At 42.5% G+C, this 18,130-nt stretch overlaps 2 protein-coding genes across 2 annotated transcripts; one reads left to right on the plus strand and one right to left on the minus strand.

The window, feature by feature from the left end:
- Nucleotides 1-502: 502 nt before the first annotated feature.
- On the plus strand, nucleotides 503-2,787 carry LOC113570961 (transmembrane protein 238-like). The gene is made up of 2 exons (XM_026999686.2): nucleotides 503-1,198; nucleotides 2,668-2,787. The coding sequence occupies exon 1, from the start codon at nucleotides 630-632 to the stop codon at nucleotides 1,173-1,175; it is 546 nt and encodes a 181-aa protein (XP_026855487.2). The 5' UTR covers nucleotides 503-629; the 3' UTR covers nucleotides 1,176-1,198; nucleotides 2,668-2,787.
- A 6,047-nt stretch (nucleotides 2,788-8,834) lies between these two features.
- On the minus strand, nucleotides 8,835-18,055 carry LOC113570932 (forkhead box K2). Its single transcript, XM_035533568.1, has 9 exons — nucleotides 17,563-18,055; nucleotides 16,223-16,417; nucleotides 13,609-13,750; nucleotides 12,383-12,529; nucleotides 11,999-12,192; nucleotides 11,713-11,909; nucleotides 11,036-11,287; nucleotides 10,749-10,952; nucleotides 8,835-10,630 (listed from the first exon to the last, which is right to left on the minus strand). The coding sequence occupies exons 1-9, from the start codon at nucleotides 17,856-17,858 to the stop codon at nucleotides 10,476-10,478; spliced, it is 1,782 nt and encodes a 593-aa protein (XP_035389461.1). The 5' UTR covers nucleotides 17,859-18,055; the 3' UTR covers nucleotides 8,835-10,475.
- Nucleotides 18,056-18,130: the final 75 nt, after the last annotated feature.

Genomic DNA, 18,130 nt, shown 5'->3' on the forward strand with positions numbered 1-18,130 from the left:
CGATGGCGAAAAACAAACCTTTGGTGTATAATCCCATCGTTTTCACGATTTCCTGATCCCGCAGTAACTGCGCCTAGCCTCGGGTTAAAGTTTACGTAGAGTCATTTGGCAGATGCTCTTACCCAGAGAGAATGCCACAAGTGTACATTCGGCACACTGATGAGAAGAGCAATTTAAAACTGTAAAGACTTTCCAGTGAATAAAATGTTAGGCATAGAAAATGTTTGACTCCATAGGAAAATCTTTTTTTTTTTTTTTTTTTTTTTTTTTTTTTTTTATCAAACCTTTTGATAGGCCTAATGAACACTTTTGTTTTTGGTAAGGCGCAGACTAAATATGTTTAAGGAGCCAAACTATTTACGCTACATTTATTGCGTCTTCCTTGGCACACTGCGCACACATCAAATCCCCGTTAAAATGAACAGCCATAAGGTTGCGCAGCCCGGCCTGGCGGTAGAGATTTCAGGACAAAGGCTGGGCACACAAAACGCGTGCGCTCCAGGATATTGACGTCACTTTAGGGCGTGGCTACAAACAGGTGTACGTTTCACAGGTGTACGAAAAGGAAATATAGCTAACCAGTGGAAAACAAGTTGATTTTTTCAGTTATATGCAGACATATATTTACCATGAACCCAAAGTGCATTGGGGGTTGTGTACCGTTATTTATTCTCGGCGTTGCCTTTGATGTGGTCGGTTTAGTAATCCTACTCGTCGGAATTTTTGCGAATTTGCGCTTAGATGGCAGATTCTATGGAGATTTTCTTATCTATACTGGTTCCATCATTGTTTTTCTCAGTCTTATTTGGTGGGTCTTGTGGTACACTGGAACCATTACGGTTGCTTCTGACGAGCTTGAGAAAAGTACCTTGGACAATTTAGCGCACTGGGCTCGCAAACTCTCGAAGCGACTTTCAAAAAACAGTGTCAAAACTCTGGAAGTGGGTGAGAAGTGTATCGGTGATGGCAAAGATTCGCTGAAAGGAACTTTGCCCGTCCATGTGCCGACACGACTAACGTGGCGAAGCCCAGGTGTGACAGGCTATGATAATGACGCTTTCGACCGAAGTTTTGACATGTCGGCAAATGAAAAAACAGTGGAGCTTGCTATTCTGAAGAACTCCGAGATGCTCCTGAATGCTGGTGTGAATGGCAAACCAGAAAGACTACTGTGACAGACGACTGGTATACGTTATTGGTAGGCATAATACCTAAATATTTACGATTCTGTTCTGCTGACTGTGTTTCCTTGGCATTTTTGGCTGCTTGGACCAGAGTGGTAGGTCTGCTTATGGTATCAGACGTTTGGATTCGGGTGGTGTTCGCCCCTTTAACTATAGTCATTCTCATAATCTGTTTGTAAGCCTTCTCTGTAGCCTTCAGATAAGATGTTCCACAGTAGAGATTTATGTTAAACAAAGAATTTGTAAATGTGGCTAGATATTGTGAATTTGCTCGTGCTCCCTCTGCAAAAGGAATTAGAATGAGGTTTTCAGCTTGAGCCTATTCACACCTTATGTTACTGGTGTCTGTGCCTGTATGAAGGTGCTACTCATTCTACTTTTTAATGAAAAAACTATATAATTTGTATTCAAAGGTTGTATTTTCCCATAATGTTAGATCCATTTCAAGCATGTTGCAAAAGTGATATGGCTCAATTTAGGATATGAGTTTATATATATATATATATATATATATATATATATATATATATATATATATATAATCTCATTTAATACACTTAATTCACACCAATCCATCAAACTGTGCCTTGAACTAAAGTTCAATCTTACTATTTCACCAGTTCTGCTTTAATCAATTACTGTACTTGAAAACCTTTCTCTCTTTTCACTTTAATTAGTGTACAAATGTGGTGATAATGGACAAAGCAAGGCAGATTTGTTGCTGTTTGCCTGGGGAGAGGTTCGGTTAACAGTGTACCTAAGACCTGAGCTGGGTAGGCTAATGTCATGCTAAAGTAGCAAGCAGAGGTACTTCAGTTAAACTAAGATGTGGATAGAGGCAGGGTGTGAGTAGGACTAGAAATGAGTAGAACATTTTAGCACAAATTTATATATATATTTATATATATATATATATATATATATATATATATATATATATATAATGTGTATGTATGTATGTATGTATGTATGTCTAAAATAAAATGAGTTTTGAGAATGTGAGCGGTATGACCAACAGCAAAGCAGTCCAGATGCTGCTATTATTATTATTTATAATGATAAATTAGTCAGTCACTAAAAGGAATGACAATGTAACTAAATAAAAAGCATATTAATTTCCTCACAATTAAACTTGACTGTAAAAAAAAAAAAAAAAAAAGTAACAATTTAAAAATACTAATCCATCCAACTTTTACTTAAGCAGTCAAGTGAATGTAATGAGTTACTACCCACCTCTGCTCATGACCGAATTTGTTTAAACCACAATCTGGAATGTTTTTTAAGTTTAGGAGATTTATTAACTTTGTGACATTTAAACTGATGTGTGCTATCTGTATATATTTATAAATGATGAAATGATAAATTCTATCTAAAGTGTGTGCTATGACTGTACACTGCCTTATCACTGAGCCAAAACTCTTTTGATTGGGACCAGACCAACTCTAATTTCCTTGTATATTTTTTCCTTTTTCCTTTTTCACAGTTATCTTCTGGCTGTGTGAGCTGAACATTTGGGTAGAAGCGGACTGCACTTATTCAGGGATGAATATTTTAGTATTGCACAAATATTGCACAAATTGTTTTTACTGTGCTTTTTAATGGATATATGTAATGGTTTTATAATATTGCTTTTACGTGTGTATTTGTCTTCTGTATGAAATAAAAATGATGTCCTAAATAAGGTAATGCACTTTCTTTCACTAGTTGGCATCCTGCAGCATTGTGTGTTTTGTATATAATACACACTGAACAGTGTGAATATTGAGCTACATTTATATAATGTAAATCCCTTTTGTTAATGTCAAATTTAAAATGGGTCTCAAAGATGATGTCTGGTGGCTAAGGTAACTTACAAATGTTTATAGGAAGTTTTGATGTTCTGGAAGTTCTTCCTAGGAAGTTCTTCTGTTTTGATGTTTATGAATTGTGCAAACCTAGGCAAATGTTTAGAGCTTTTTTGTGCATTTCATCTGCTGGTGGTTTGGGTGTTCATGGCTCCTAGGATGACTTTTCAGCAGAGGGTGGATTCTTTCTTCGGTGTGTTGGAAACCTCTGAACTGTGCTGCTGCTCTTTTGCTCTAAGAATAGTCTTAAACATCAGCTAATGCCAAAACCACACCGTGTGCTCAGTTTGGTTCTCCTGCCATGTCACCATACATTAGAGTAACTAATGATAACAGTCGAGGTAGTTTTATAAAATCTCTTCTCCTATTTGTTTGCGAGCAGCAGGAATTCATTTGCTGTATTGGCCTTTGTTAGAACAAATATGTTGCATTTATTCATATTTGATTGTCTTTCGTTTGTCCTATTTGTCCTAAAAATATGTGGCTGTTCTGCTAAAGGAAGTCCTGTTCCGGTTCCTGTCCAGCGTCTGGTCCTCTTTGTGGTGAGGGCCATTTTGGAGCCTTGCTATCTTCACTCTGGTGGCTACTGCATCTTCGGGCTTCAGAGAACTGCTATAACCTGTTTCTGTTCTCCTGTTTTGACTTTTGGATTTTTTAAATATATGTGAGCTCACTTTCTGATCTCACTGATGTGAGTGCCTCAGATTTAATTATGGATAAGAAGACAAAAAGGAGATGACACAAAGTTTGGTTCTCTTATCAAAGATTTGGTCTTTGATGATGGCATTTAATGTCCCCTTCCAGAAAGTTTGATCTAGAACTACTTTATCTATGAAGTATTGTATTGGCCTCAGTTGAACTAAGTAAGACCTCTCCAAATGTTTTGAAACTATGTTATGTAATGAAATGAAACTATGTAACTCAGTTGCAGGTAATTATACCCTCATCAACTTCATTCACTCAGACATCTTGTAGGAACACCTTATACGCGGTCAGTTAAATGCTACCTGTGCCTGAGCATAATTCCTGTTAGCTATTTTTAACTCCTATCAAGTTTCTATCCACAGAACATTTCTAGTTTTTGTGCGGCCTGCCACTCTCACTGTCAAGTAGTGGCACTTAATGTGTATAAAAACTAGCAAGGCTGTGGTGCCTGTGTGCATCAGTACCACACCCACTACTCTAGCATGTGTATCGTCATCTGTTGAAAATGTTTCACCCAGCTAACTAATGCAAAGTCAACAGTGGGTCTGTGACGAGAAGTTGGGTGGCATTGGGTGGGTCTGTGATGAGAAGTTGGGTGGCATTGGGTGGGTCTGTGATGAGAAGTTGGGTGGCATTGGGTGGGTCTGTGATGAGAAGTTGGGTGGCATTGGGTGGGACTGTGATGAGAAGTTGGTGGCATTGGGTGGGTCTGTGACGAGAAGTTGGGTGGCATTGGGTGTCTTGGGTGGCATCACATGGGTTGACGTCTGTAACTGCATCTCTCTGAAGTGTGTGCGTACAAGTGACTAGTGAGTTTAAGAATAAGGTCGGCACGTTTCTTGCAAATCTTGCAAATCGCTGGTTGTTAAATGTTTCAGTAAAGCTCAGAAAACATGTAAAACTACTTTACACAAGTGGGACAGAAGTACAATACTGAAACCCATAGTGGACAGACTGCTGTTAATCTCTAGAGATTACCTAACATTGTCAGGCCCTTTTCTCTAACCTCTAAGATTAAGATGGACAAGGGTAAATACTGGACATCAGTATTTTTGTGGAACAAATATTTCTACCTGAAATATGAACGTTAAGTTGGCATCTAGCAACCAATAAAACAGGTTTTCCTCAGGGCACACCCAGTCACTGTAGGTACAGATATTTGAGCCACAGCTTTTTTGAGAATCTCAGCACATAGACAATACAAGCATACACAATAACCACTAGAAACACATGGATATCTTAATGTGAAAGCTTACTCAATGGAGCTGAATTCCTACATTTTATTTTTCTAATGATCTTGTTATCGAATTGTAAAACTGAAAAGGCAATATTAATATTCAATTTTTTTGAAAACTTGACAAAACATTAGTGTGGCATTATATTCTGATGCCTTCCTATTTCATACATGTCAAATTTAAAAACAAAGATCTGTTACATCATACTACTATGTTTGGCTTTAGTAAGTTCATGGTGTTGCACACTTACAGAGTGCACCAGTGACAAACCTGTTCCTATGTTTACTGTAAACATAAGACTTTCCAGGAAATTCAGCCACTTTTAATGGCCATTCAACCCCTTTCTAGTTATGAGAATAAGAGAAGTATGGAGACACAGACTCCTATTACTAATTCATCCGTGAGGTTAGCAGGCTATCATGAAATCATACAGCCTTTGTGATGAGTGCGCAGCATTGTGGGAAAACCCAGATGAGTTTAGAGGTCCGGTTTCCTCTTCACACCAGATGTGTCAACCAGGCATCCGGATATCTAAATAAGACACCTTCCGAACAGTGCAACACGATGCGTGTAGCACCTGAACAAGACACTGAGGTGTGTCAGCTTTGAGACTCGTAGCGTGGTGAAGTCTTCTGCTGACAGAACAAACATACCCAGCTTCCATATAATGGGCTCTGAGTGGTATGTGTGCGTACATTAGACTTCTCACTTTTCATTGTCATCCTTCTCCTTTACATGAAAGACAATTCCTTTTAAGAATTTCTTCTATGAATTTGTTTTGGCCCATTTTCTGTAATTACCTCTTTGCACCTGCTTTTTACAATAAGGTGCTGTCTAGAATTTCACAATCAGTTCTGGCTCAACAATGAATTCTTCTAATGCCATTTACAGTATCCCTTAGCAAATATTACATCCATCAAATATAGAAGACTCGCTGATACTGGACTTGCAGGTTGTCCGCTGGCTTTACTTTGGACCCCAACCAAACATGCTATGCAGTAGCCTAGAGACCGAGTGCAATATTTTTCCAATTAATAATTCAAACCAACGCCCAAGCAGGAGCAAAGAGCGTAACGGGACATCTCGCTCTGCCGAGTGCGCATCAACACGCCGTCCCCCCGCTGGTGGATAGTGGGCGCGTGTCACTGTCAACCGTTTGCAATACATATCCTGATGAGAAACAAGACTGTCGGGTTTAGGGCGTGTGGGTGTAGTGTGGAGCTGAAACTAAGAGGGGCAATGAATGTGGGCGTTTCCATTTAGGAAGGGGAAAATCTTCAGTTTTGGTATGGTACACAATATGGCACGCAGTGTATGGCCACCCGAACTGCACAACTACATGCGCTTTTTGGACATCCAATTCCAAAAACCTTGGGCATTAATATGGAGTTGCCTGTCTCTTTGCAGCTGGAATAGCCTCCATTTTGCTGGAAAGACTCGCTACAAGATTTTGGAGTGCATCAGAATTTGTCTTTTCAGTCATAAGAGCGTTTGTGAGGTCAGGCACTGATGTTGGACAAGAAGACTCAGCCTGCAATCAGCATGTCAGTTCATGCGAAAGGTGTTCAATGTTCTTAAGGTCAAGGCTTTGTACAGGCCTCCTGCACACCAAACTCATCTTATTTTTATGGACCTCGTTTTGTGCACCACCATGAAACAGGTAACTGATGCCACAAAGACGGAAACAAATAATTATTTAAAATGTCTTTGTGTTGTACCATAAACATTAGCCTTCACTAGAATTAAGGGACTAAGAAAAAACAGCACCAGACCGTTATCCTTCCTCCAACAAACTTTACAGTTGGCCCTATGCATTCCAGTACATAGCATTCTCCTGGTATCTGCCAAACCTAGATTCACACATCAGCCTGCCAGACAGTGAAGCGTGATTCATCACTCCAGAGAACACGTTCCCACCGTTCCAGGGTCCAGCAGCACTGTGCTCTGCACCACTCCAGCTAATGCTTGGCAATGTGCTCAGGCTGATGCACAACTGCTCAGCCATGGAAATCTATTTCATGAAGCTTGGGATGCACAGTTCCTTTGTGCTGATGTTGCTTCCAGAGGCAGTTTGGAAGTCTCTAGTGAATGATGCAAGAGGATAGGCAACTCTTACACACTATGCACTGGGGTGCTCAGAAGCTCTGCTTTGAGAGTTTGCGTGGTCCACCACGCCGAGGCTGAGCTGTTGACCCTCCCATTTCACAACGGCACTTACAGGTTTGACCTAAGAAGGCTTACTTTTGCCAAAGGTGGTATACTATAACAATGATACATTTCCAAGTCCCTGAGCTCTTCAGTACAATCTATTCTACTGCCATTGTATCTGCATGGCCAGGTAATCGATTTGCACCTGTTAGTGGGTGTCTGAAACAATTAGGATGGCATTTTGTGTGTGTGTGTGTTTTATTATATATATATATATATATATATATATATATATATATATATATAAATAAACATTTTGGCAAGTTGTGACAATCCAGAAGTCAATATGTAACTACCTTGCCTGCCTACTTGCAGCATAAAGACATAACTGATTACATCACCAATGTTTGCATTTGAAATATCTTGAATAAAAAATTTTAAAAAAGGTTTCCTTGGTTCACTCGGAAAACAAAAAGAAAATACTGTAACTCGTTAATTCTTCACTCAGCATAGATGCTAATCATGCTGCCCTCATTGCACTGAAGAATTGTATGGTAATTATTAATAGAACCAATGATTTCAACAAATAATGAGCCACCCCCAATCCAGAACAAAGGTCTGGGTATATATGGTATACACACAAAAATGTTTCGTAAGGTCTGTCATGACCTCAACTGGTATAAACAGCTATTGACAGCAGCGTACTTAATTACTTAATTCTCTAGTAAAAATCACATTGGGGGGGGGGGGGGTATTTGGAATTATCTTTACTCATTTCAGTCATGTTTGTTCCATATGTCTTAAAGGTTATTTCATGTACTGAAATTATTTTCTTAGCTCCTATTCACCTGAGTATCAGGACAACTGCCAATCTGCCAAAAAAGAACATTACAGGGGAACATTAACAATATCACTGTGTATAATTGGAAAGACCGAGCAATAATGATCTTTAAAAGTGCCTAATGTTAAGTAATTTTGGGGAGAACAAGTTCAGATCTCTGATGTCAGGCTATATTTGTATATCTTCCTTTGTCTTTTACAGGTGACAGCCATCACTAAGTGTAAGACGAGGGCAGTATCATGGCCTTAGTAGCTGTTACATCATCTGAGATTCAGCAAACTCCTTTTAAGCAGGTCTTAGCTGCCTGTCAAGCCATTGCAGTTCTTGTAAATAGCTTTGAGCAGAAGAACCAATGGTGTAGAATTTTGCAGCTTTTAACTTCTGCTCTCATCAATATCTAGGATTACTGGTTAACCAAAGCAGGTAAACAGTTTCGTTTTTAAATTTTAAAGCTTTAGGGACTTTTCTTGTAAATTGGCCATCCAATCTTTAAAAGAGATTAAACACTCAAAGCAACAATATCACTGCAGGTTGCTTTGGGGTTTTTTGCCCCTCTGAGGTATTTGCCATAGAGTGATTTACAACCTTACCTTTAACAACAGTAAGGGTTTTTGAACACAAATTTAGTAACAGGTATTTGGTAAAAAGCAGGATGTGTTTACCCGAATGCCTTCAATTATATGAGGGTTCTGGAGAAAATCTTGCATGCAGCTCGCATATGACCATGCAATCAGAATGTGGGTGTCTAACGCCATCTAGAGAACGTGCCTGCTAGTTATTGGTCATATCCATATTCTGGCCAGAACTCTTCCAATTGCAAATGCTCCATCGCACAAAGCGTTCCAGGGTGTTCGCGAGACATCAGTAGCACACAGAATGAGAACAGAAATTATGGAGCTTTTAATTTATGTAAAAAATGCATTTACCCACCAAAGCTGAAGAACATCTAGTACTTTTTTTTTGTGGAACACGTATGGTCTGAGTGAACTTTTTCAGCTGTCTGAACAAAGTAAAATAATATTAAACAGGCAAAGAGACCGTCAACTGTAACACATAGTTAACACACAGCCAAGGACATACTGGAAACATAAACAGGGTTGAGGGAGCAAAGGAAATGGCATTAACGATTTAAGTGCAGTAATGGTCCATATGGGAGGCAGGTCTTCTCAAGTCTCATGTCCCTTCTTCCTTCCCACTTCCTTTCTAAGGAACCAACTCAGGTACTGTATATTTTTCTCTACACATTTTTCATGCAAGCTTGGATGAAATATTTTAATGAAATACAAGTGGAAATATATTTCTTATCTCATAGGTTATTTGTTTAAAATGAAAAATGGAAGAAAAAAAAAACTGAGAATGTGAGAAAACATCTGGATTTGATTCAACAGAAGTAACACAAGTCCTCTATGAATAGTGTTTTTTTGAGGAAGCTACTACATTCATTTTCATAAACATCCGAGTCCATGTTTTTATAAAATGCCAATGACCTCACGTTAACATTGCGGTTTTTTTTTTTGTTGTTGTTGTTCTTGTTGTTGAATATCTGTGCCATGGAGAACAATACAGACAAATAATATCATAAGATACACATGTACAACAAATTACTGCATATCTACTAAAGACTGCATTAGGTAGGTAGGTCGACATTGAGGCTAGCTGCCATGATAGGGGAAAAGTTCCCCATTCTACCATTACCAAAGAGAACCAAGCTCATGTTCAAAGACTAAAAACAAAAAGAACACCAAAAACAACCCATAGGTTGCCACTGTGTGTAGGTTTGTCATTTACTGTTTGGCAAGTTCTTATCTGACCTCTTCAAAAATTCTTGTCTTCTCCCCATATGCTCAGTATATTCAACAACCTGTTGGATAGGACTTGTGCCTATAAATTAGATCTACTGTATATACAATGTAAATCCATCGAGTAGTTATGCTACAGTTAAGGAAAACCATAGTTGATGAGCCCAGAAGGAATAATTACCTGCATACACAGAAATGCTTGGAGGATACCTGGAGCCCCAGGCAATTTTAAACGGATTCATTTCAATTGAACTTCCAGCTCGTTAGGCTGCCAGCAGTTCTTCTGGGGAAAGCAAAATCCATCTTGGTCAAGATCTCTCCACTATCCAAGTTCTGCCCAGAGGTAGTAGAGATGGAGGCATGGGACTTCCTACGAGGTTGTGCCCAGGTTTGATCTAAAATATATTCTGTAGCTTTAAGTACGCCATGTCAATATATATATATGCATATGTCTGTGTGTAATTAAATATTTCTTTAAAAGGCCTCCTGATGCTCTCCTACTGTCCACGTTCAGTTGTCCTCCTCGCAACAGCCTCGGGAACTACTTCCTTGAGTACTGCATGTCCCTACCATCTTCGGAATTTCACTCCGCAATCCTCTCCTGCCTCTTGCTTCACCCTTTGGCACCTTGGACTGAATGACGGATGACGGAGGTGTGGCGGGCGGGCTCAACTACGGAAAAACGGTCTGTGAGGCCAAAGGTCACGGCTGCGGCGTCCCTAGGCGGTGGCGTCCCTCTCTGCCGCGGCGTCCCCGCCGTCGTCGGCCTTGTGGCGCTTGGGCTCGGGTGGCTCGGCCAGCTCGCCGCTCATCCGCTTGGTGGGCAGCGAGGCGGAGGCCGAGGCGTGGGTGGCCAGCATGTGGAGGGGACTCGCTAGTGCACGACGACAGGACACAAGCAAAGGGAAAGCTCACACCACATGCTAGCGCTCGACGGGCAGTTTCGTAAGACACTTCGGAATTTGAAAGCTGGGACACGGCGGATCGCTTACCCGTGGATGTGGATCCTTGGATTGCAGCCACCACATGGGTGCCATTTTGTGTTATGGCCTTCACAGGGAGCTGGTGCTGACCCAGCGGCGCTTGCTGCACTATTGTGACCGTCTGTATGGGCGTGGCTTGGGATGTCTGAAGGATACGACTGGCTCCACCTATAGAGGTCGTCGTGATGGTGGTGGGCATGGCTTCGACTTTCACTGGACACAGAAGGAGGAGGGTGGGAGGTGTGACTCAGGTCCCTATGACTTACCGCTTGCCGTTTCGCACCCGCACTCCTCACCTTTGACTTCTTGGTGGTCGCCGTTCTCCTGCGGGTCCGCCTGGCCGTCGGCCGGAGCAGCGAAGCCCGCCACGGCAGCGACGGAAACGGTGGGGATCTGGTGCACAACGTGGACTGTCTGCACGACGGGCTGCTGGCCGGCGGAGGTGGTGGTGGCAGGCGCCGTGGTAACGGCGTACGTCATGGGTTTCAGCGTCTGAGGGAGCTGCCTCTGTACGGCAATCAGCACTGGCTGGCTGGTGACTGGCGAGCCTGCCAGAAAACGGACCACGGTGAGAGCCGAGTGACAGACACGAGGGCAACTTGGTACCTCTCAAAAATGTTCCAATAGGGCTGGACGATCATTTTTTTGTTAATCGTTATCATAATTTTGGCCTAGTGCATTTCAGATTTAGTGCAAATGACCTCTGCAAGAAACTTAATTTTTTTTTTCTTGGCTGCTTCAAGTATCCTGACCAATCTCTGATGTAGAAACAGTGTGATCTCTGACCATGTTTATGAAACATGACCTTCTCATGATCCAACAAATTTGTTTAAAAGAACACAGCAACAGAATCATAATATGGTACTCTTCATCTTTCAATTAATACTTTTGTTTTGCTGAGACTTTCCACAAGTCTGGCCTTGAAATCTATACTATGATTATTATAAGAAGTGGCAGTGAGCCCTAAACAAACCTGGTGTGTTCTGCGCGAAACGCGCCTCCTGGATGACGGCTAGTTTCGGCTGAACGGTGGCAGCTGGAGCGGGGGCAGGAATGGGCTCTGGATCGGCCGGAACGGGTGAGCCTTCCCGCGACAGGCTGTCCGGAGTCTGCACGCCGCTGGAGTGGGCGGACAGCACCCCCGTGTGGTTAGGAGAAGCGGGGGCACTCCTGGGCGGGACAAGGTCGGAAAGACAGGACATGAGACACCTGCAGCGAGCGCAACGGTGAGAACACCGTCGCGGCCAGCAGCCGGTCACCTGGAGGACAAGGGCCCAAGGGGCGTCCTGAAGCAGGGCACACCACGCGGCCGGCGCTTGCGGAAGGCCTGGTCGATGAGCTTGCTCTCCGTGGAGGGGTCTATCCTCCAGAAGGAGCCCTTGCCTGGCTCCTCTTGAGATCTCGGCACTTTGATGAAGTAACGGTTTAAGGACAGATTGTGGCGAATAGAATTCTGAAATGGGGGGGGGGGGGGGGACATCACAGGAAGGACATTTTGATCCTGCACACTGAACAATATTATAAAATAATAATAATAATAATTAAAAAAAAACCTCTTTACATGTGTTTATGCGTGTCTGAAATTCAAATCTGACAGATGTTTGAAATGGTAATTGATGTTTTAAAAGTAAATAAATACTAACCTGCCAGCCCTTGTCTGCTGTTCTGTAGTATGGGTAGTTCTTGGTGATGTGGGTGTATATACCATTCAAAGTGAGTTGTTTATCTGGGGCCATGGTAATTGCTTGAACAATCAGTTGTGCATAAGAATATGGTGGTTTGGAATCATCCTATTGGAAGCACAAAGAAAAAAGAATGTTTAGCAAACCCCAAAATACATTTATTTTTAATATATTAAGAGTGTTCAGCAATCTTTATTCCTGATAATATTTTTTTAATTAAAACATAGTAGAGTCTTTAATTTCGTTAAAGCAGGAGTAATTCAGAAAAATTTACTTTAATTAAGACTTGAATTGTCAAGACTGGCAAGGAGGTCTTGGAAAAACCATCAATCATGCGGCAGGTCTGATTCCGCACAATGCTCTAATGCAGAAAGGGGAGGCCCCACTCCACGTCCTCATACACAGAGTCACGTCAGATGGTAAACTGCTTTGTATTCCTCGTTGAAACTAGGGATGCTTTTGCAAATTCACATTAATATTCATCTGATGTCATAAAAATCCCGAGACTTCTGCATAATGCAGAACAATTACAAAATTTGCAAAAACTACAATCAAGAGTCCAAAACACTACATGGTTACTTTGATCAATTTCACCATATAGGAATACTTTAAAATCAACATCAGAGTGCTAGTTACCAAAGCCAAACAATATAAGTCATGTGGTTCAGTAAAATCTAGACCCACTCTTCCTGTTCAAGGTTCCACCTGTCTAAACGGCCTCTGAATTATGACAGAGCGAATGCACACGCAACACTGTGATAAATGTCAATCATTTGTTAAGATCATGCAAACAGTCACAAAAACAACTCGTCTCCTATCATTCCTCTTCAACCGCACCAACTTTCCCCTGCATTGCAGCATATATGTTTGTATTTTTTAAATTACTCCAAAGGAGGGAGTTGGATTTAGTGGTCTACGTTTTGTTGTGTGCGCGATTGTCTTAATATTTACTGCTGCATAACTGCACTACGCAGAAGCGATTACAGCTTATGGTCTGACGCTGCACAACACAAGTACCAGTGCGGCAGACAACCGCTCGAGAGTCCGCCAAGTCAAACACCTTCAGATTTGTTTTTGGGGGGGGTTTTTTTGGTTTTTTTTTTTAAAAACACCTTTGGTGAAAACAAAACTCCTCACTCGTTTTGATAGCAAAACTGCGATAAGGACGGAGGCGTAGGACGTCGTACCTTTGGACTGTCCCCGCCAGAGGCTTCTTTATCATTTTCAGACTGGGAGTTGTCGCCAATGAGCTCGGCTGCAAGGCCGCGGCCCACCCTGTAGCTGGACAGCCCTGCCCCCCGAGGACTGGAGGGACATGAGTTGGCAGCGCTGCAAAGAGACAATGAAGAGAAGCCACAGTTTTAAAATGTTAAGGTAAAAAAACAACAAACAAAAAATGGCTTTGTGCACAGCTAGAGAGAGGGAGCCCTGCCAACAAGAAATCTGGACCAGAACAATCAAAGAAATTAATCAAGCAAATAGTCATATCCCGAAATACTGCCACTTTGAAAATCATATGGATGGCTTTAAAGGTACTCCCAACAAGGTACTCTGGGGGGTTAACGGGCACAATTCCAGTTTTCACGTACAAGCTTACACCCATTTAAGAACTTCCCATTTCCGGAGACAGAGGTACACTTTTTATGTGGAACATCGGATAAATTCAACGCGGCATATCCGCCTTCTCCAGTCCTGCTTTTAGTCTTCAGCATCAACATGCTATGTGGAAGCACTACTGAAATATTATAATCCAATTTTTTTCCAGTGACTTTTTCCACCTTCTGACCCTGAACTGCTCCTTGATTAACAGGACAGATCAAAAGGACTCTGACAGTATTTTCCGGAAGGCTTTGGGATTCATCCCACTCTGATCAGCCACAGTCATCTCAATTAAGACATGCTGGCCATGCCTAGAGCAGAACACCAGGCTCCGCCAGTTTTCCCAGACAAAGCCAGGATGCTACAGCTAATGGGCTGCTCCCATATTTTTCCCCACATTTTGCCTCCCTCTTCATTCTGGAGAAAACAGCAACAATTATGACATTTTCCCACTGACCGTCAACGATCTCTATTAGATGGAGATCTCTCTGCCTTCTCTTGTAGTAGAAACCTGGAGGTTTTTCCACTGCGTGTTCACGTCCCATTTTCAGTTCTTAAATGTGGCTCTTCAAATCCCTGATCGTCACTCATTGCATTTAGAGCACTTTATATGTTAGAAGGGCGCCATGACCTCAACCCTGTCCAGCAGGACTTCTGAAGTACCGTAACGGGGCCACCACTTCGCTGCTTTTGAGACACCTGACTGCGGTCAGAGCACATACCTCGGCTATTCATGGTACTTCTTTGCACAGCAGAGCGGGCAGATACAGGTAGGTTCCCGCAAAGCGATATTAATCTGTCGTCTGTATGCTAGTTCTGATTTCTGCATGTCACATATCTGCACTCCACCACTCGGGCGGGGGCCTTTGTTATAGTAAAAGCATTCTTCTGTTATGTGCTGTAGTAATTTCCTGCTACTGGGTTTTACCCTTAACCATGTGCTGATGTCACCAGCGAGACTACTGCGTTTATTTCTCAGATTGATGTGTAAGGAGGCTTCAGCCTCACCAACAGCCAGCTCGAAGAAAACAAAAGCAAAAGCTAAAATAAAGACTACCCATCTTGTGCTTCCACTGTGACTGCAAACAAACCATCCTGCCTAAGAAGAAACAGCTGCAAACCCAACTGTCTAAATACTGGGGGGATATACAAGCCATGCTAGAATTCCAGCAAATTCCTTAAATGCAAGAAAATGCTGGAGTACAGAGGCAGGGAGGGGAAAGTTGGAAACACGTTCCAGTTTCTCTTACTTCCTAAACTCTGAGACCTTGCTTGCAAGCTGTGGCGTTGCCAGGAGCATGTGTGTGTTGTGCCTCTGAGCACTCATGTGGTAGTTAATTCAGGTACCATTAACAGGCTTTTAAATAAGGAAGAAAGACTAATGGAAAAAGGTCTCATATCCAGGACTTTTACGGCACTGTGCCTTGTAAAAAACACCCCACTTACTTGGTGTGGGTAGCACCGGTATTTCCAAAAGATCCACAAAGGAGACATGTTTCCACATGACCGGTGCACCCGATATCACAACATTAAGGTGAAATACTACCAATAAACATTTTCGTTGAAGCACTATCCACCAAAGATAAGCTTTGCGATATTTTAAGTGACCCTACTGAACCTTTGATTGGTCATCTAATTAGAGATTTGCCTGCATTCTTTTTATTTTAATAATTTCCTTTTGCACAATCAACTGAATGTCGTAATTCACCACAAACATCCACAGAACACCAGAAGGTCAGGTCTGTCTAAACGTTCCCACCACACAAGTAGTAGTTTGTCCTTTGTTAGAGGGTCCATTTGTATACTGTAGCTTTCCACATATTTAATGTTGCAAAGCCAAGTATTACATTAAGACTACAGAAAAGATTTATTATGGAGCCCTAGTTAAGGGAAGAACAAAAGACAAAAAATAACAGGCCTAGTTTATGTTCTTAACGATTAACCTCAACCTTGCATGTTTTACAAGTCAGTATTTATAAATTAGTTAAAAACTGGTTTAGTGGAGTCTCAAGTCAATTCTCCCTCATTTAAATATTACAGGGGCTGTCTCGCCCTGCGAGTTAGATGGCCATCCCGTACTCCTGCACGAAGTCCAAAAGGACCAAAACCTTTAAAAGCGTGAGGAGACGATCAGACGCATTAGGCGGTGTTTGACACTGAAGAACATGACGCAACAAATGGAATATTAACATGTGGATTCACCTGATCGTGCCGGTGGGAGAAGGCAGGGGACTCATCAGGTGGGCAATGTTGTCTGGAATGTTAATGGTTAGCGGTGAGATCTGGGGTTGGACCGACTTCACAGGAGACTCCGGGGCGTTCCTCCTGTCTTTTTTGTTGTTTGACAGGGCGGTGAACGTGATCTTGATGTTTGTGCTGGGAAATCGGAACGTGCACCTTTAAAAAAAAGAGGAGGTCATTCATAGGCCATTGCGTCATTTGCACACTTTTTAAACTTTTAGCATGTACTGCGTTTCACTGACATTAGCTGAACCAAAAAAAAAAAAAAAAAAGAATTGTTTTAATATAAAATAAGTTTAACTTTGTGTTACTGGGACACAAGCTAGCTGACTAGTAAACAAGGTACAGGCCTAAATGCCAACCAGTAACATAAACCATAAGGTATCTGTGGTTTATATATGGGCACCAGCATGACTAGGTTGCATAAGAGACTTTTTTTATTAACACAGACAGATATATTTGAACCTAAGCTACTCAACCCTAAGGCTCATCTTAAAGGAGACGTAAAGAACCCTTCATTCAATTTGTAATTAAACTATACACAGACATACAAACACAGATCATTGAGATAAAATGTTAATTTAATGGATCTGAATACGATAATATAATCTGGCACTGAGCCTCCCAAACCTGTAATACTATGCAGCCCAGAACAATGACGATAGGTTTGAAAGGTCAAAAAAAAAAAAAAAAGTCTGCCCCCCTCGTTTCAAATTCATGACTGGTAAACTCAAAACAAGCGGTCCCACACCACAGCAACAACGTCATTTCAGTGAAGTCTTCAGTGTATTATGCAGTACTTGTAGACCACGAACATTTTACGTAAACTCTAACATTAAGATGCATGTGCATAATCATACAAGTATTGCGGTTTGGCAACGAACGGTTCACATATAATGGCACTCAATATCCTGTTTTTTACCCGAAAGAGCAAAGTTGACAACCGCTCCAGATCTACTACATATGCAGTGAACCATCACTCACTGACACACCTTTGAAGACACCATGGCTAAGGGACAGGATGTGACCCTTTTGCTAGAGCCAGTCTCCTTTTCACGACGAGCTTTAACCGTTTATAAGGCAACACAGGCGCACACGGACTCCATCGCAGCGTTAGACCTGAACTCAGGCTCGCACTGCAGGTTACACACGAAGCGCTGCTCCACGAGCAGGCAACACGAGCCCCGTGCTGCTTGTCACAATCAACACGTGCTACGTCGCAAAAACAAAACAAAAACCGCGACTAAGGACGTGCACTGGGGTTCGTTATTTAAAGTGCCGGGTAACGCTGATGCCCTTACACTCGGGGCAGCTGCAGAGGGGCAGCCCCTCGCCTCTGAAACACCCCGTCCACGAACACCCCGTTTTTGCCGAGGCACCGCAGGTAGAAGTCTCCGCCGCCGCCGGCTCCGTCCTCGGCCGCGGTGAAGATCTCCAGGTGCCGCCGCGAGATGAAGCTGGAGTGGCCCATGCTCACGTCCACGGAGCCCTGCGACGAGTTCCGGCCCACCGTCACCGAGCGCTTCTTCATCAGGTACTCGAACTCGCGGCCCTCCAGCCGGGCGACCGCCGACCCCGACGTCCCGCTCACCGCCATCTTTTTAGATCTCACTCTTTTTGACGCCGATTTGCTATTTAGAAAGGGAATTTGGTGATTGCTGTTATGAGTGGGCAACTAATTTCGAAATTTAGCCGTAAAGGGGGGAGGGGGGAATCAAATCGAAAGATAAACGGTAAACGCGGAGGAGCGTGCCAGCACGGGGACAGCGGCACCGACCCACCGCCGCAACAGAGAGAAAGAGAACGGGGTGAAACCTACCACACAAGCGCGGGGGGCGGGACACGCACGAGTGACAGCGCCACGGACCA

The sequence above is a fragment of the Electrophorus electricus genome, chromosome 14 (assembly GCF_013358815.1).
Source record: "Electrophorus electricus isolate fEleEle1 chromosome 14, fEleEle1.pri, whole genome shotgun sequence".
In the NCBI taxonomy this organism is placed as follows: Eukaryota; Metazoa; Chordata; class Actinopteri; order Gymnotiformes; family Gymnotidae; genus Electrophorus; species Electrophorus electricus.